Below are 21,075 nucleotides of genomic sequence, written 5' to 3'. Positions count from 1 at the left end.
ACACCACTCCAATACTCCAGCCCATGGATCAGCAAGTGATCTCAAATTTTAAAAAACTTTATACCAAAGCTATGTTCCAGCTCTGCTTTGAAGTAACAGAGGGCCCCAACCTTACCCTCAGAGAGTTTTGGAAGGATCACTACTCCATCTACAACTGCCTGACTTTAATTGATAAAGCCTGGCAAGGAGTCACCAGGAGAACCCTCAATTCCGCCTAGAAGAAACTGTGGCCCGACGCCATTGCAGAACGGGATTTTGAGGGGTTCGAACCCAACCAGGAGGAAGCAGTTGACGAGGATATTGTGTCCTTGGGCAAGGCAATGGGGCTGGAGGTGGACACGGATGACATCGACGACCTCCTGCAGGAGCATAAGGAGCAGCTGACCACCGAGGAGCTGAAGGACCTGCACGAGCAGCAGCAAAGAGAGGTAATAGAGGAAATCTCACCTGACGAGGAGGGAGGCACTGCAAAATCACTGTCTTCGAGTGAGATAAAAGATTTTTTAAAGAAGTGGGAAGACGTGAAAAGTTTTCTTGAGGAAAATGTCCCGAATAAGGCTGAAACAGACCGTGCAATAAATTTATTAGTCGATAATGGGGTGGGTCACTTCTATAAAATTTTAAAGAACAGACAAAAGCAGGTGTCTATTGAAAAATATCTTGTGAAGGGGGAGAAAAGAACTGTGAAAGACGACGACCAAGAGTCTCGCAAACGCAAAACCAGTGATAGTGAACGCCATTCTCGCGAGAGAACTCCAGTCAACGTTCCTGAAGTTCTCATGCAGGGAGATTCTCCCTCCAAGCAGTAACCCCCTCCTCCTCCTTCCCCTCCTCTCGTCTCTATCAAGCCAGCAGCGACACTCCTCTAAGGTAAAGTTCAGGTTTACTGTGCATGCATATCCATATTTTCATCATTAAATGACTGCAATATTTTAATAATTTTGTGTAGAGTACAGTAGAGTACTGTATGTGTAAGGAAAAATTTGTGAAAATTGGTTTTTGTAGATGGGTTGAACTAATTATTTCGATTTTATAACATTCTTATGGGGAAATTCGTTTCGCGATACAAATTTTTCTGTTTACGAGTTCGCATTAGGAACGAATTAAATTCGTAAACCGAGGTTCTACTGTATATATATATATATATATATATATATATATATATATATATAATATATATATATATATATATATATATATATATATATATATATATATATATATATATAATATATATATATATATATATATATATATATATATATATATATATATATATATATATATATATATATAATATATATATATATATATATATATATAATATATATATATATATATATATATATATAATATATATATATATATATATATATATATATATATATATATATATATATATATATATATATATATATATATATATATATATATATATATATATATATATATATATATATATATATATATATATATATATATATATATATATATATATATATATATATATATATATATATATATATATATATATATATATATATATATATATATATATATATATATATATATATATATATATATATATATATATATATATATATATATATATATATATATATATAATATATATATATATATATATATATATATATATATATATATATATATATATATATATATATATTATATATATATATATATATATATATATATGTATATGTATATATATATATGTATATATATATATGTATATATATATGTATATATAGTATATATATATATATATATATATATATATATATATATATATATATATATATATATATATATATATATATATATATATATATATATATATATATATATATATATGTATATATATATATAGATATATATATATATATATATATATAATATATATATATATATAATATATATATATATATATATATATATATATATATATATATATATATATATATATATATATATATATATATATATATATATATATATATATATATATATATGTATATATATATATATGTATATATGTATATGTATATATGTATATGTATATATATATATATATATATATATATATATATATATATATATATATATATATATATATATATTATATATATATATGTATATATATATATATGTATATATGTATATATATATGTATATATATATGTATATATATATATATATATATATATATATATATATATATATATATATATATATATATATATATATATATGTATATATATATATATATATATATATATATATATATATATATATATATATATATATATATATATATATATATATATATATATATATATATATATATATATATATTTTGGTGGGTGGAATTTTCGTGGGTGAAATTTTCGGACCACGATACTATCTCCCTTAGAATCGATAAAACGATACATAAGGGTAAACGGGGAAATGTCTGAAAGTATACTACAGTACATCGCCTAGGTTAGGTAACCTAGGCAAGACGAAATCTCGGTTACCTAAATCACCGAAACTCTAACATATACGATCGACAAAGAAAGAGCAAAATTATGCAAACAATAAATATCTTTACAAGTATAATTATGCCTAAATAGCTTTCATAATTTATTAATGCTATTTCAACCAGGAAAGTCATTCTACAAACTAAATAACACATGCCTAACGAACGACAGCGCCCATGGCGCCTCCGGTAACAGGCCTAGCTCCTAAGCACAATAAATTACTCTAATTTCACTGTGAAACAGGAGCTAAAATTATATGCACTGTAAAGAATTAATACTCAACTTTCAAGAGGCGAAAGAAGCTGGAGAATGCATAATAATCCTCGCAAAATTGATCGAAAACGTTAGATCAACAGGGAACAACACCATGTGAATTCGCTACAAAATTAGGAATGACCGCCATCTTGATACTCAGTAGTAGTATGGGAAATAGGGTAACCTTGATAACAGCTTCCCTTCCAAAATTGCCACTCTTCCCCCCTCGAGGCGGAAACGCTATTCGGGGTGAAGATCGCTATGCGTCGTATCAAGATATACGTCCCCTGATTTATGCGATATCCTTAAGAGAATTTTAAGGATATTTGCGCCAGGAGTTAAAATTCTGGAGACCTAAAGGTAAATTCTCTGGGAATATCACTGTAGTTCATATATCCCTTGGAAGCTACTATTAGGAACCTTCCATCAGGACGACATGGCTTGAGCCCAAAAAGATCTTTTATACCTTTAACCATACTGTATTTTAAATATCATTTATACCTTTAACCATACTGTATTTTATCTACTTACTTGAAGGCACTGGCTTGCAATATTACCCACAGTGGTTGCAAAACCTGTGTTTTTGAAAGGATAATCATCTTGAGTTGAGGTTCTTGCTTGGGAAACAAAATCAGGAGGGACTGGAGTTACCTGCAAAAAAATGGTTAGAATACTCATAACAGAAACCAAAACTTCTAAAATATATCATATTTCCAAACAAGCTATTAAAAAATATCCATTAATAACAACTGTTGGGGTAATCAGCGCTGGTTACTAAGCTGAAGTGATTACTTCTGTTATTTTGTGGTATACGAATGCTGCATCTGTACTGTTTACTTTTCTACTTGCCATAAACTGTACAATTGCAGACCTACTTTTTTATGGAAAGGGGAAGAGGTGAATTTCTTTTGAATATTTACTGCTTATCACCTGAATGTTTCATAGAGGCTTATCTGCATTAAGGTTTAAGGGCTGTGCACAAACGGCAAAGACAAGGGATAGTGACATTGCCCTGGTTAGCAAGACAATACTCAGGAGACTGACTATATATACATAAGATCAGTGCCCAATCCCATCTCCATCCAAGCTAGGACCAGGCAATGGCTGCTGATGACTCAGTATGTAGACCTATAGGCTCCCACAAAGCCCCTATCTGTAGCTCACAAGAAAGGTGAGGTTACAGAAGCTACAAAAAACTATCAAGCTTGAGCAGGATTCAAACCCCAGTCTTGCAAATCACCAGGCGGGGACGTTTCCAATAGGCACCACAACCCCATTAGGATAAAATGTAGCATGATGAATGAATGCAATAGATACAATATATAATGGAGAGGTGAGATGTAAATGGGTGAAACTTGCGGTCATTACTATTACAAAAAGACATAACTCGATGTTCTTGATCTTGACAATACTAAGAATAGGTTAAATTATTTTTATAATTGAGATTGTAAATGTACACTGTCTAGGAATGAAAAAGAAATAGTGTAATACAGATAGTCTGGGAAAGTCTAAATGTACTTGACTGTGTCTGGAGGACAAGGAAGTATGTTTTGCTAAATGATTTGAATGCAAGCTTGTCTGAATTTGAGACGGAAAAAGGAGTTGTTACGAGATTTTTATGTTAAGGTAAGGGGACGGGAAATTGTTGGAGAGAATGGGGATGGATAGTCTTCACAATTTATATTCAGAAATCAGAATAGATTGTTAGACTATATAGGACAGTCAAATATTCTAGAATATGCTTCGGAAGCAGAAAAAGGAAGATAAAGGGTCTGCTGAATAATGTATTAGTTCAGTAGTATACTGAGTACAATGGAGTGAATTCTGGATTTACATTTGATCATGATCTGAATTAAGTGGTGGTAAAACAATAGGAAAGATTGAAGATGTGTGGCTGTAGTATAAATGTAATTAAGATAAAGGAGTCAGTAAGAATATTGAGAGGAAAGAATTTACTTACTTTACTTACTTTGATGGCTGCTTTTCTGGTCCCACACAGCAGGGGAACCCCACTCTTTACAGGACCTCAACTTTCGTTTGACCTTGTTCGTTCAGAGTATTTGACGTTTCATATCGCATATTGCTCATTTACTGTTAAATCGTCACTGTTGTATGACTGTTGAAATAAGAAAGTCTTCAGTTTCCTCTTGAAAGCCTTAATGTCTTCTATCATTCGAATGTTTCGTGGGAGATTATATAGTCTCGAGGCCGTATATTTAAAGGCTCTGGAGCTTAAAGTAGACATAAATCTAGGTTCCAACAGTTTGAAGCCATCTGTAACTATTCTCGTGTCGACACGATATGTTGGCTGCTCAATATGTAGCCCTTCTCGTACGTATTTTGGACGCCCAGTTCTGATAAATTGGTGGGTTATTGTACATATTTTAAATTCAATTCTCGCTTTAATCGGCAGCCAGTCTTGCTCCTCTGTTTATTATGTTTTGTAATTTCTTAAGTTGCACTTTTGGTAAATTGTAATAGATAGCGTTGCAGTAGTCAATCCTGGTAATAACATGGTTTATCACAAGTTTCTTTACATAATTTTCATCAAGGTACTTTTTTATAAACGCAATAGTTCTTAGATGATAACCAGCAGTTTTTATTAATTATATTTATTTGGGAATTTAGAGACAGGTTACAGTCATGAAATACACCTAGATCTCGAACTTTACTAGATATCGGCACCGAGTTATTATTTATGTTCATTTGAATTTCACCCAAGTTTCTCACGCTGTTTCTCTTACCCACCAACATGAATTCAGTTTTATTATTCAATTTTAGTTGTTTGAATGTTATCCATTCTCTAACACTATCAAGGATTCAGTTTAGAGTTTCAGTAGTGTCATGTATATCATTTATGGAGAAGTAAAATTGTGTGTCATCTGCAAATAGTTTGAACGTTGAATTTCACGCCATGGCTTTGTACCATTTTTGATAGACCAATAGTATAGATGCAGAATAAAACTGGGTCAAGTACACTCCCCTGGGGTACCCCTCTGTTTAAGGGTCCATGTGATGAATAAGAGTTTCCAATTTGTACACAGTAATTTCTACCAACTAAGTAGTCTTTTAGGTATTCGAAGGCTTGATCTTCAACGCCGATGGACCGTAGATCATTTAGTAGTTCATGCACAACTGTATCAAAAGCAGCACTAAGATCGAGCAGTATTAAGATACCACATTTATTTTCATCCATCATTTCTAGCAAACCATTAACAACAGAGCAGATGGCTGTCTCCATAGAGTATAGTTTTCTGTAAGCAGATTAGTTGTGAGGCAAATCATCTATTACTTCTAAGTGGCTGACTAGTTGTTCAAGAATTACATATTCAAGCACTTTTGAGACAAAGGATAGATTTGAAATAGGTCTATATGAGCTTAATTCCTGGTAGTCCAGTGCATTTTTTCAGAACTGGTGTGACTAAAGCCATTTTCTCAGATCTAGGAAACTTACATTCATCAATGCTTGCATTTGCTATTCTCATTATGGTTTCGGCTAGACTAGAAAAACTCTCTCTCCAATTACTTCAGATATTGGCATAGGATTGATCGCACAATTTGTTTTGTTTGCTCTCTTGATAATTCTGGTGATGTCATCTAGTGTTATGTTGTTAAATCATATTAATTTTGTCCGTGTTCCTGGTGTATCATTAATCTGATGTTGAATATTCACAAATGACCTGTTTATATTTTCAATTTTGTTTTTAAAGAATACTAGAAAATTATTTGCTAGTTCCTGGTCACTCTATCCATCAGGTAGCTTCTTTTCTTTTACATTTCCCATTATACCATTTAGGAGACGATATAACTTATTCATGTCTGTTGCTGCTTCGAAGATCTTTCTCTTATAGTATTCACTTTTTTTCTTCATAATAGAAGTTTTGTATTCTACCCAAGTACTTTCAGTTTTTAACCTATTCTACTTTCTTAACGTCTTTTTTCCCTTTTTTTTTTTTTTACCAAAGTCTCTCCATCAAACCAAGGAGATTGGTCTTTTACGGTTATAGTCTTTTCCATCGGTGGGCACATGGTATCATATTCACTTTTACTCACTTTATTATAAGTGGTCATATGACAGTTAGCACACTTAGCTCAAAAGAGATGTTGGTCATCATGATCACAGGGAATGTTGATAGCATCATTTATTTTCTTTGTAACTTCTTCAATAAATATGGTAGGAGAAAAATTTGATTTATGTCTAAAGTTTATCTTCTTTACTAATGCATGTTTCTGTAGAGGTAGACTAAACGTAATAAGTTTTGTATTGGGAGATAGTACATTATGAAATAAAAAGATTTTTCAAGACTGAAATCATAAGTATCGGCAAGGAAGGTTTGTGAGTAAAGGAGGTTAAGTTGAGAAAAAAAAAGGGTAGATTAGTAAAAGAGAAAAGGCAATACATAGTTTGAGACATACAGTAGTTGCGTTACGTTGTAAATATGAACAAATACCCTTAGGGTGATAAGTAATATGTGCTTTAGAAAGTAAATGTGGAGAAAAAGGTGAATGAGGCAATGGATTTTAGAATATATATAGATGAGTATATGCTCTTTAGAATGAATGCAATCTTACATTTTATGTTAAAATAACAAATTTGGAGATAATTTGCATTTTTCCTAGCATACAAACCTGGAGTTATTTATAGGGGTATTACTTTTCCGCGAAGCTGGAAGACTAGCCAAGACAATTTCAGTGTGGGATAACTAACTCCATCTGCTAGTTAGCAGGGGAGTAGACCGGATGCCCCGCTCACTCACACCAGTCGGCTGAGTAACCACTTTTGCTTTCTGGCAGGACTTCTTGGGGAAAGGGTGGTGGCCCAATTTGTATAAAAAGCTCCAGGTTTGTATGGTAGCAAAAATACAAATTATCTCCAAATTTGTTATTTGTTCTGGCGCAAATACAAACCCTTCACTATTTATAGAGGTGACCTACTCTTAGGAGGGGGTAAATCCTACCTACTAGCCTTGGCTATGACCCAGGGTTCTCTCTATTTCGATCTGAAATTGAAGTAGTAGGAACCCTACCCTCGCTAAAATCAAATGTCAATACAAAGTAATGCAATGAAAGCAGCCTGCAGAAGCTTGTGTGAGAGAGACTAGTGGCTCATCTTTACGTAAGAACTCGAGTACAAGCCTAGAGTTCTAAGCCTTACCCAATACCCTCCCTCAAGAGGTATTGGGACGTAACAAAGTATTATGTAAAATAGTCAGGATGCACAAGGGGAAAAAAAAAAAAAAAAAAAAAGTCCTACCAGCAGATAGTTGAGGTCAGCTATGCTGAGGTCTTGCAGTGCTGTTTTCCCCAAGGGGGGAAGAAGGTGAAAAGAAGAGAGGAGCCAGACATTCTTTCTTATTTACCCCAGACTAACCTGGGTAACCTAAGCCCTCAAAACTCTGCGACTTGTCCATCAAGGAGCTTGAGGTGTTTAGAATATTTGTTGTGTGACCACCACAGGACCAATGAAAAAGATCTCCATGTTCCTGTGGGTTCACATCTTTGCAGGTAGTGGGCAGTGAAGGTCAATTAACGCTTCCACACGCCCTCTTGCAGTACCTGCGTCACAGAATAGTTTTCTTGAACACCAGGGACGTAGCAACGCCACTGACGTCATAAGCTCTGGGTCATAGGATGGAGGAGGGTCTGGACTGAGAGCAAACTCAATTGCCATCTGATCCAGGGGGAAAGGAAATCCTTGGTGAGCAAACTCAATTGCCTTCCGATCAAGGGGGGGGAATGGAAATCCTTGGTGACCCTCCTCTTGATCTTCTACGTGCTGGTCAACAGAGTTGACACACGGGGGCAAGCTGCTGTCTTTCTCTAAAGGTAACACCACAGACATTTCACTGGGCAAAACCCCAATTGAATTGGGTCTTTGATTACAGAACAAAGACTATCCAGAATGGGCCAAACCTAGGGTACAGCACACTCAGATTTTGAGTCTTAGCAATCAACTAGGGGACCCAGCTGATAATTACTTCCTTCCATCTCCTAGAGTAGATGTCAGTAGATAGATCATACAACTCACTAACTCTCCTGGCCGAAGCCAAAGTGAGAAGAAAAGCCGTTTTCCATGTAAGGAAGGGATTTGTTGCCTGGCATGAAGGTTTGTAGAGAAGGGCCTTCAGGGACTGAAGGACCCGAATCGCGTTCCCATGAGGAGGAAGTTCCGACGAGGGACAAGTCATTCCAAACTTTGTGTGGCATCGAGGGGAGTGATCTCCCTACCACAACAACATCAGTCACAAAGGACCGAAAACTTAGCCTGGAAGACTGACGCTGAAAAGCGTCTGATGTATCTAGACTTAGTGGCAGGCGTTGATATGTGGCTGTTTTAGAAGATCGTGTTGTGGGAGAAGTTCCCTCGGAACCTCTGTCATGAGCTGCAGAAAGTCCGGGAACCATTCTGCGCGATGCCATAGAGAAGCTATTGGAGTCATTGATAAGATCTTGCTTATTCTGACTTGGTTGAGGGTTTTCTCACCAAACCAAACAGGGGAAAAATGTACACCTCTAAGCTGTGCCACCATTCTTGGAATACATCTTGCTCAAAAGCCTGGGGTTCTGGGACTGGGGAACGGTCAAGTGGGAGCCTAAGTTCAGGGCCGTTGTGAGCAGGGCCACAGTCGGGGAACGCCACAAAGTTAAGACTTTGTTGGCTATAATATGATTCAAAGATACTAGGAGCCCATTATCTGATTGGTCCTGCTCAGCTTACCTACATTCCTGTTGCCAAGAATGACGTGAGCAGATGGGGGCACCTAGCTGTCCCCTGTCCATCTGACTATTTCTACTGCTAGATGGTTCTCTAAGGGTTATATGCTGGTACCTTTCTGATTCGGGTCAACGGACAAAGATGGATTGGTGCGGCTTGTGTCCCCCCCCCCACCTTCTTTAGGTGCATCCGAAGAGAGCATCAGTATCAGAGGGGGGACGAGAAGGTTGGCCTCTTTGCAGAGGTTCTCGTCTGCCACCCACCAGCTGCAGCTCGTCCAAAGAGATCGGGAGATTGCATAGCAAGAAAAAACATCTTGAGATGATGTCAAGACGTGCAACTGCTTACACGTTTCTTCTATGAAGGGGGGATCTCGTCCTCCCTCCAACTGCCACCAACCTAGTGGGGAACGGCCGAGTAAGAATGATACAAAACAGAAAACCAGATAATCCGTACTGCTTATGTTATTACAGCGATTCTCCATAGAGATCGCCTCCGGACAAGAGACCAGTCTGTAACTACCGAACGCATCCAACTACTCCCAAAAGAATAGAGATGTATCTTGAATCTATTATTGGACAGGTAATAGGTGCATAAGTCTATCTACGGAGTAGTAACACAAATCTATGAGCAGGAAAAGCATATGGGTGTAGACTGATGTAAAACTGTATACAGAACTCGGTTGGGGAACGTTGAAAATGTTTGTAACCGAGATTCCTCCTTCTTAAGACGAAAAACGTTTATATTTCTTCGTCTCCGATCGATAAACTGACATCAGTATTGAATGTTCCCTACTAGGGAACAGACACGCTTATGAGAAGTTTACGGTCAAAGTATTTGTGATAGACTAGGATCTTCGATCAGGAAGAAAGGAAGTGCCTAAGAAGGCAGAATGTAAATGCCGTATGTCTGGTTACAGGAAGGTAGACGAGTAATGTACTGTATAACCTGGTTTCAGAAAGGGATATAGCCATACAACTTATTAGAACGGAGTTCTAATTGTAAGATGTATTATAGCCCTTATTGGCAGAAAGATCGCTTGTATGCATATAATTGCCCATCTACGTTAACGCATGCGTAATCTTTGCCGCCGGGAAAACGTTTGCAACGAATCCGGTTGCGGGAATAATGTATGTGCGACGAATGGCAACATTATTGCCCAAGGAATTTTTGATCGTCGACTATCTGTAGTATTTTTTTAGAATGTGAGTGCATATTCTCTCAAAACAAAATATACAGTTATTGAAGCGATCATTCCTCCTTTGGTTTGCCCATCCTCCTTGTGGGAGGGGGCTTGCTTGCCAATGTTAGTACACAGACAAGGATGTCTGGTTACCTTGTGGGTGGGGTTAGTAACAAAATGTAATGAAAAGATGCCCACATTGTTGCTATCATTCGAAAATGTAAGCTAATGCTGCTCCCTTGGGATTAAATGCTTCATACAATAACACTGTAAGGATAAAATAAAGTCTCAGAACCCTATCGTGTAAATGATAAGTCGTTGTGCCCAGGGGTACAATGATGGGATGCGGGCAACTCAATCAATCGGTAGAAACCAAGTTTGTGACAATGACCTCACGGTTTTGTCCTGGATAGAGCGCATGCTCCAGGAAGGAGTTCTTACGGCCTTCATGAAGTTTTAACGATACCTGTAGAAGTTAGGTAAAACTTCTCAGGAACGAGAGTTTTCCGAAAAGGGTGAAGTCTCGTATGTGTGTTTCTTCAACAAGACCGTACATTAGGTAGCCATCGACCGCTTTCCCATATGGGGTTGCTACCAAAAGCTTACTCACTGGCAAGAAAAACTACTGTCTAATGCAGGCAAGACCTGCCAGGGAAATTGAACTGGAAAGTTAAAAAGTGGGAGGGTGGAGGAAAGGTGACAGTGGTTCATTCAGAAACTAAAGGATCGGTGTTGGAGAGACCAGCCTAGCTGTCACATAGTAATTAGCTGGGAGAGTAAAGTCAAGATACAAGTCACGCTACGCTGGAAGACCTATCCTGTGGGGGGGGGGTAATTCCTCAAGAATGGTGTCGTGTGAACCCACAGAGTTCACGCAATGCGAAGTATGACAAGAACCCAAACAAACTACATCATTGTTACCTGGAGGGAGATGGAAAACCTTAGGCAATGTGTCGTTTGAACCTACAGGGTTCACGAAACCAAGGATGACAAAAACACGAAGGAACTACGTCATCTTTACCTAGAGGGAGAAGGAATCCCTTGAGCAACGTGTCATGTGAACCCTAAACAGTGTTCACGCGACGAGAATAATGACCAGAACCCGAAAGAACTATGCCATCGTTACCTGGGGGAGATGGAATCCCTCAGAAAATGTGTTGACGAGAATCCGAAGATTCTGTGTCATGAGAGTCGACCGACTCAGCCTAATGGAGGTCATGAGAGCCAGAGGGTTCCGCATGACGAGTTGGAAAACTCTCTCTCACGAGAGAGAAACTCGGCATAACGAGGGTCACAAGAGCCGGCAGGCTTAGTGTGACAGCGCGAAACCGAAGGATTCGTGCAACAAGGAGAGTACTCCCAGCTACGGGAACCCGAAGGTTCAGCCTAGCGCCCGGAACGAGAGCCCAAGGGCTCAGCGTAACCAAGGTTGCGATACCCCGAAGGGTCAACGTAACAGGAAACCAAAGTGTCCCTGCCACGAGTGCCCGAAGGCTTAATGAGACAAGAGGCACGAGAGCCCAAGGGCTCAGCGTTACCAAGGTTGCGAGATCCCGAAGGGTCAATGCAACAGGAAGCCAAAGTTTCCCTACCACGAGAGCCCGATGGCTTAACATGACGAGATTCCTACAATGCTCTGTCATGAGAGTAGAACTCAGCATGACAAGGGTCATGAGAACCTACAGGTTCAGCGCAGTGTCCGGCACGAGAGCCCGCAGGCTCAGAGTAACCGAAATTGCGAGACCCCCAAGGGTCAGCGCAATGGGGAACCAAAGTTTCCCTGTCACGAGAGCCCGGGGGCTCAACATGACAAGAGGCACGAGAGCCCGAGGACTCGGAGAACCAGGGTTGCGAGACCTCGAGGGGTCAGTGCAACGGGAAACCAAGGTTTCCCTGCCACAAGAGCCCGAAGGCTCAACTCAATTAGAAGCACGAGAGCCAGAAGGCTCAACGCAATTAGAAGCACGAGAGCCTGCAGGCTCAACGTGATGATAGGCACGAGAACCCTAGGGCTCAGCGTAAAGAGGGTTGCAAGGCCCCGAAGGGTCAACGCAATGGGAAATCAAGGTTTCCCTGTCACGAGAACTCAAAGGATCAACGTGACGAGAGGCACGAGAGCCCGGGGGCTCAGCGTAACCATGGTTACGAGACCCCGAATGTTCAACGTAACAGGAGAATGAGATCTCCATGCCACAAAAACCCAAAGGTTCAGCGTGACTGATGGCACGAGACCCTGAAGGCTCAACGTAACCATCTTTACAAGAGCTTGAGGGCTCAACGTAACTGGAACCCATCAATACAAGAGCTTGAGGGCTCAACGTAACTGGAACCCGAAGGATCCAAGTCACAAGAGCCCGAAGGTTCAGTACGATGGAGACCTGAAGGACTCCCAGGGTCATGAGAACCAGCAGGAACAACATGATGAGAGCCCAAAGGCTTACGATAACGTCAACCCAAAGTGTGATCGTCACGAGATCCCGAAGGGTCAACATGAGGAGAACCAACAGGTTCAAAGAGAAGTCAAGGATGGAGAGAGGCACAAACCCTTCCACCCTACGAACCTCCAGGTAGGAACGTAAAGCTGACTCCACCCAAGGGGGAGACTGCTACAGCTCGAGATCTACCTCCCTGAAGGGAATTTTGTTCTCCAAAAGGAGAACATCACTTAAAGCAAGCTTCTACCTTAGCCCCTGGAGGAGAACCGTAAGCGTACGGGGACAGCCAATGCCCTGTGGCGGTCTTCTCTCGCGAACGAGAGAGACATGTTCTCCCGAGGGGCAAACTTGCCTCGGAGTATGCTCTGCCACCACCCCTGATGAATTGTTCGAAACAGACTTGAAGTCTGCAGCGCCTGCAACAATCCGCAGCTCTGACACAACAGCTGAACACATGCTTTCTCTCACAAATGTGAGGAATGTTCTCACGAAGGAGGACATTATTATTATTATTATTATTATTTGCTAAGCTACAACCCTAGATGGAAAAGCAGGATGCTATAAGCCCAGGGGATCCAACAGGGAAAATAGCTCAATGAGGAAAGAAAACAAAAAAAATTAAATCAACATTAAAATAAATATCTCCTATATAAACTATAAAAACTTCAACAAAACAAGAGGAAGAAAATTAAGATAGAAAAGTGTGCCTGAGTGCACCCTCAAGCAAGAGAACTCTAACCCAAGATAGTGGAAGACCATGGTACAGAGGCTATGGCACTACCCAAGATTAGAGAACAATGGTTTGATTTTGGAGTGTCCTTTTCCTAGAAGAGCTGCTTACCATAGCTAAAGAGTCTCTTCTACCCTTACCAAGCAGAGAGTACACACTGAACAATTAGAGTGCAGTAGTTAACCCCTTGAGTGAAGATTAATTGTTTGATAATCTCAGTGTTGTCAGGTGTATGAGGACAAAGGAGAATCTGTAAAGTACATGCCAGACTATTCGATGTATGTGTAGGCAAAGGGAAAGTGAACCGTAACAAGAGAGAAGGGTCCAATGTAGTTCTGTCTGGCCAGTCAAAGGACTGCATAACTCTCTAGCAGTAGTATCTCAAAGGGTGGCTGGTTCCCTGGCCAACCTACTACCTACAAGCTTTCTCCCTGCCCTATGGTAAAAAAATGTAGGTGTACAACAAATGTTGGTCACTGAATAATCTCTCGAGAACGAGAGAGAAGTCCTCCCGAAGGAGAACATCGCCTAGGACAAGCTTTCTCCCATCTCTATGGAAGAAACCGTAGGCTTACGACATGTCTAGGTCACTGAACAATCTCTTGTGAATGAAAAAGAAAAACCCCCAAAGGAGGAACTAGCCTAGGATTTTGCTTTCCCCCAGCCAAAAGGGGGAGAAGCACAGTTTTCAGCAATGAGATATCAAAAGCTGTTGAGCAATTTTTCCTGAAAGAGGGAAGGTTTCTGAAGAAGGTTAACTCTCCTTCGTAAGGGAAGGTTCTCCAACCCCGGGAGGCAAACTTCCTGGCAGCACTATAAGCTTTCCTTCAACAAGCCTTGTTCAAGTTGAAGGTCGGCAACGAATGCTACCTCTTAAGGAGAGCAGCTCACGAGCTGTCTCAGGTAGCGCAGGATATTCATAGCTGCTATCTATGAAAAACAAAAAATAAAAGTTATGATGAATTACGATTCATAATTCTGCTGCAAAATATAGACTACTCAGGGAATAACTCAACCTTCCTTGTAAGAGAATTCCTCGAGAGGGAGCGGACAAATTAAGTTAAGCACTCGCTCTGCCAGCCGAGGAAGGCCACTGGCCCATCGCTGGCAAGGGGAGCAGAAACAAGAGCTGAAAAGTCAACTTCTAAGCAGTTATTACATTTAACTTAAGCACTGAATAAACTGGCAGGGGTCACTTGCCTTAGTTAGATAGGCACTGCGCATTACAAGGAACTGGCTATCCTTTGATATATCTAGCCAATGAATCCTCTATAGATTTAGCCAGTCATGGATAGAGAATATGAAAGAATGGCCCATAGTCCCGGGCGTAGCGGGGTGCTAAGAATCTCCCAGTTTAGAAATATTAAAGAAAAATTTAAAATATATAATTGGAATGCTAGAACCATGAATCAAATTGGGAAGTTACAGCATGTCGAGAGTGAATTTATGAAATATAGTTTGGATATCTTGGCCCTAAGTGAAACACACTATAAGGGGATTGGTAAGGAAACTTTAGACCAAGGGAATATATATATTTACTCAGGAAGATCAGATGGAGCTGAAAGAGAAGGGGTAGGAATGATGACACCAAGAGCAGAAAAGGCATTAACCGAGTGGAAATCTGTAAATAGTAGATTGTTACTAGCAAAGTTCAAATCAAAGCAATGCAATATAAGTATTATAGTTTGCTATGCCCCAACAAATGACTCCCCTGAAGAAAGGAAAGATGAATACTGTGAAGAACTGCAGAGAATAATAGATGAGAACCTAGAGAGAGATATGAAAATTGTGATTAATGTCTTCAATGCTAAAGTTGGAAGAAATAATCAAGGGATAGAGAACGTGAAGGGTGTCGAGGGTCTTGGCAAAGTTGCAAATGAAAATGGAGCACATTTCATAAGTTTCTGTTCAGCAAACTATCTGGGTCTTGGCAAAGTTGCAAATGAAAATGGAGCACATTTCATAAGTTTCTGTTCAGCAAACTATCTTGTCATTGGAGGTACTCTGTTCCAACATAAGAACATCCACAAGTATACTGTACATGGACTTCACCATGTGGCAATTACAAAAATCAAATAGATCACATTACCATTAATAGAGAGAGAAGGAGAACTCTGAGAAATGTAAGAAGCTATAGAGGGGCAGATATTGGTAGTGATCACCAGCTCCTCATTGCCACACTGAAATAAAAACTGAAAGCACCCATCAGAAAGATAGATAGAACACCTAGGTTTGATACAACTAAGCTTCTAGAGGAAGAGCACAGAGAAACATTTGCAATTGAATGTAGGAATCGATTTGTAATCTTAAGAGACTTTAAGAGACGAAGAATAGACAATTAATGAAGAATGATGTGATATTAAGAACATATATCAGTCAGTTGGTAGTGAAGTCTTGGGACAAACAGTTACAAGGAGAAAGCAATGGATATTGAATGATACTTGGGATACTATATAAAGGTGACAAAGACAGAAATTGATTGTTGAGGGTTTCCGAGGAAGTAATGATAATTACAAGGTAGAACATGCTAAGTATTCCAGTATTGACAGCGAGGTCAAGAGAAAAGCCAGGAAAGACTGGAGAGAGTATTTAGACAGTAAAGCAGATGAGGCTGACAAAGCTATGAATTCAGGAAGTGGCTATGGCGTGAAAATTGCTCATAGAATGATTAGTGAAATCTTGACTGGGGCAAGGAAGAAGAAGCATATACCCATCAAAAAGAGAGATAGCTCTGTTATAGCAACAGAAGATGAAGAAAGACAACGTTGGATGGAACATTTTAGTGAGGTTATGAATAGGATATATGAAGGGAATAATTTTAATGATATACCTGAAGCTGATGAAGACCTTGATGTGCCCATGAATGAATTCAGTGTGTTTGAGGTCGAAGCTATCCTCAAAAAAACTAAAGAGATGGAAAGCCCCTGGATACAATGGAATAACTGCCGACATGAAACTGGCCGAAAATGAAGTGACTCCAAGACTAATTATAAGATTACTTTGTAGAATGTGGCATGAGGAGGCAAAACCTGATGAATGGGAGTTAGGAGTGTTGGTGAAAATAGCTAAAAAGGGAGACCTGACTGATTGCAATAATTACAGAGGCATAACATTTATATCAGTTGTTATGAAAATATATAGTAAGCTTATTCTTACGAGAATGGAGAGAAAGATTGATGAAAAGCTGAGAGATGAACAAGCAGGATTTAGAAAAGGTAGAAGTTGCACTGACCATATTTTCATTTTGAGACATGTTGTACAGCAATGCGTAAAATATAGAAATCCCCTTTTGATGGTATTTGTGGACTATGAAAAAGCCTTTGATAATGTGCACTGGCCAATATTGTGGAGAATCCTGCATTATCATGGAATTCCTCTTAAATATGTAAATTTGATTACGTCTGTTCATGAGCATAGCAAGTGCAAGTTAATGTTAATGGAGTCTTATCAAGTGAGTTTCCAGTGAACAGCGGAGTACTTCAAGGGAATGTATTGTCACCTATGTTGTTTATCCTCCTCTTGGACTTTGTAATGTGTAGAACAGTCAGAGATGGTGGAGAAGGATTGGACTGGATTGGTGATAGGAATTTAGCAAACCTGGAGTATGCTGATGACACTGTCCTTCTTAGCAAAACACCACAGGATTTGCAATGTTTGCTTACCAGAATGCATGAAATATCATACAAGGTGGGGCTGAAGATATACAGAACATAGAGATGATGAGAACGGAGTATGCAATGGAAGATGAAATATCATTGGAAGGAGAAAGGATTAATGAGGTAGAATCCTTAAGTATTTAGGAACAAAGATCTCCAATACAGGGTCTTTAGAATTAGAGTTTAGTGAAAGATTGAAAAAAGCAAATCTGACAATGGCTATGTTAAGTAAAATTTGGAAATCAAATCGATTAAAGTTTCATATAAAAATCAGACTATATATCAGTTTAATGAGATCAGCGTTACTGTATGGACATGAGTCATGGTATGACAATGAAACAATCACCAATAGATTAAGTAGATTTGAGAATAAAGCCCTCAGAAGGATATTGGGAGTTGAATGACATGACAGGATTAGAAATGAAACTATAAGAGAGATTACTCGAGTGCCATATGTGGATGAGATCATGATGAGGGGTAGATGGAGATGGTTTGGGCATGCTCTTTGCACTCCTCAAGAGAGATTAGGTCACCAAACGTTTAACTGGGCTCCACAAGGTACTAGAAGAATTGGAAGACCCTATAAAGCATGAAGTAGGAGATGATGAATGGGGAAGTATTGAATTAAAAGCTCTAGATAGAGACGACTGGCAAAATCTAACCAAGGCCCTTTGCGTCAATAGGCGTAGGAGGAGATAATGATGATGACTGAATAAACCAACGGGAGCGCCACCAAACCCACGAACGGGAAAGGAGTAACCCTGTTGAAGAACTGCCAGTCACCCACGGAGAGGGAGGGCAGCCAGGTGAGGGAGTAGTACAGTCAGGCCTCATTCTTCGGGATAGTTAGGTTACAGACACTGGCGCGAAAAGCGAATTTTTACAAATAAATATTGTACTAGGGTGGGCTAACTCCTAACCTAAAAAGTCACTGCCCCATGCCACGAGCAGGTGCCAGAGCTGATGATTAACACAGTAAATACTGCCTAATATTATTTTAATTTGGTTTCTACATCAGTTTATAATTATATGTACATTGTACAATATATTTGCACACATGTACACTGCGCACCGAACACAGTAAGGTTACAGTACAGTATTGTGAGAAGGTTAAGTTTACAGTCGTCATCCCCTTACTGTTCTGTATGACAAAAGTTGTTCCTATCTAGTAATATTGTACTGTAACCTAATACTGATACAGTAGTGCATATTACTGTGATATATGTACAGTAATATTACTACAGTTCAGCTTAACTGTACAACCGAGGGACATGAGCGGTGGACTACTGTACTCTTAAATCTGCACTCTTTGGCGTAGATGCAATAGTTCTTTATTTAAACCAGATGGCTCAGTCACTCACTGTCCAAAAAAAGAGGCAACCCTTTTGGCTGTGTTAAACAGTAAGCAGAGTAATGACAAATGTGAACTTCCTCAATCCTGTTTTCCTGAGGCTAAACTAACTAGTTTAGCTTTTCGATCTCATGAAATTAAAGCTCTGTTGATGGACAACGATGCTTATGGAGGTGTAGACCCAAATGGTATTTTTCCTTTGTTTTTCATAAAGACTGCAGATTTCTTAGCTCCAAAGTTATCTGTTATTTTGTGCAAGTTGGCAAAAAGAGGAGCTTTTAGCACTTGTTGGAGAATTGGTAATGTTACTCCACTATGTAAATGTGTTTATGGCAGCTCAACTCCAACTGATTACCGCCCAATTTCCATAACTCCCATATCTAAAGTGTTTGAATGTCTTTTGGCAAAACGTCTTAATAGGTTTGCTAAACGTAATCATCTGTACCCTAGTTTACAATTTGGTTTTCATAAAGGCCTTGGAGCATGTGATGCCCTTCTTACAGTCTCCAATGCTGTACAGAAATCCCTTGATTGTGGTCAGGGAGTTCGTATGATTGGCCTTGATTTTAGTGCTGCTTTTCACCGTGTTAATCATGAGGCCCTTGTTTTCAAACTCAAACAGTTGGGAGTGCTGGGTTGTTTCTGAGCATTATTATTGAATTTTTAAGTAACAGATCACAAGAAGTTGTTGTTGATGGTCATCATAGTGAGTGTATAGGAACGTGATATTTGGTGTTCCACAGGGTAGTGTTCTTGGCTCATTACTTTTCATCTTATATACACGACACGTGGTTTGGTCTAGAAAACAAGCGTGTTGCATATGCAGATGATGCTACTCTCTTTGTATCAATTCCATCTCCTGAATATAGATCTGGGGTTGCTGAATCCCTTAATAGCGATCTAACTAAAATTAGTGCATGGTGCAAATTATGGGGTATGAAGTTGAATCCTAACAAAACTCAAAGTATGATTGTAAGTAGGTCAAGGACAGTGGCTCCTCAACATCGGGATCTCAGCATTGATAATATTTCTTCAACTTTATGTGACTTTTAAAATTTTAGATGTGATTCTCGACAACAAATTTACTTTTGAGAAATACATTAGGTCTGTGTCTTCATCAATAGCACAAAAGATTCACTAATTGAGAGTGTCTTTTAAGATCAATCTATTTTAAAGAAGTGTTTTGATTCTTTCATTCTACAGAGTTTCAAGTATTGTTCTCCTGTCTGGTCCTCAGCTGCTGATTCTCATCTTAATTTAGACCGGAACTTCCGGTCTATTAAATTTCTTGATCTAGATATTAATCTTTGGCACCATTGTTCAATTAGTTCATCATGGATGTTGCATAAGATTTTTTATAATACTGACCATTCTTTACATTCAGAAATGGACAGTCTCATCCTGTTTGTAATACTAGGTATGCAGTTAATTCTAATAGTCAGGCCTTCTTCATTAAGAGGCTCAATACTACACTATTCTAGAGGTTTTATTCCAGCTGTGACCAAGTTGTGGAATGATCTTCCTAATCGGGTAGTTGAATCAGTAGAACATGAAAAGTTCAAAGTTGCAGCAAATGTTTTTATGTTGAAAAGGCTGACATAAGTCTTTTTATAGTTATGTGTAAATTATCCATCTTAATGTTGTTAATGCTTTTTAAAATATTTTATTTAAATTTTTCATTACTTCTTATATCGTTTATTTCCACGTTTCCTTTCCTCGCTGGGCTATCTTTCCCTGTTGTAGTCCTTGGGCTTATAGTATCTTGCTTTTTCAACTAAGGTTGTAGCTTGGCTAGTAATATTAAAAATACAGTGATGATAATACTGTAGGTGTTCGGTGTGTTTTCGTTCAGACTTGTAGCCTACGCCGCTAATCTTGAAGTACGATGTAACTTCTTATGTGTTTTCTCTTGTGCAGTATGTTTTCTATACTTTATTAAACAGAAATACAGCTCATTTCATAAACTAAAAACTTAAATAACTCGATAATAATAGTTTCTTTTAAATAAACACAAAAACTGTGCATTCGATTACTTTTCAACAGCTGATATCTGTGTGTGTGTGTGGGTAATAAATGGGATCTTTGTTTCTTTGCAAAGTTTCTATTGAATACTCATTGACGGAGCCGTAATAAATAATTTCCTAAGCTTTATAATCAAGCACAACAGAGCTAAAATATATAATATATCGTGCATCGCAACATGAATGAAA

The 21,075-nt window shown here is 38.5% G+C and overlaps 1 protein-coding gene across 1 annotated transcript in view; it reads right to left on the bottom strand.

Moving 5' to 3' along the window:
- Positions 1–21,075, bottom strand: part of LOC137641325 (protein PRRC1-A-like) — a 207,431-nt gene that overhangs the window by 28,575 nt on the left and 157,781 nt on the right. The window contains exon 8 of the mRNA XM_068373759.1: positions 3,327–3,446. Coding sequence (XP_068229860.1) covers positions 3,327–3,446 — 120 coding nt within the window. The remainder of the gene's footprint in view (positions 1–3,326; positions 3,447–21,075) is intronic.

The sequence above is a fragment of the Palaemon carinicauda genome, chromosome 5 (genome assembly GCF_036898095.1).
Source record: "Palaemon carinicauda isolate YSFRI2023 chromosome 5, ASM3689809v2, whole genome shotgun sequence".
In the NCBI taxonomy this organism is placed as follows: domain Eukaryota; kingdom Metazoa; phylum Arthropoda; class Malacostraca; order Decapoda; family Palaemonidae; genus Palaemon; species Palaemon carinicauda.
This window is presented reverse-complemented; position numbering and strand designations above follow the sequence as displayed.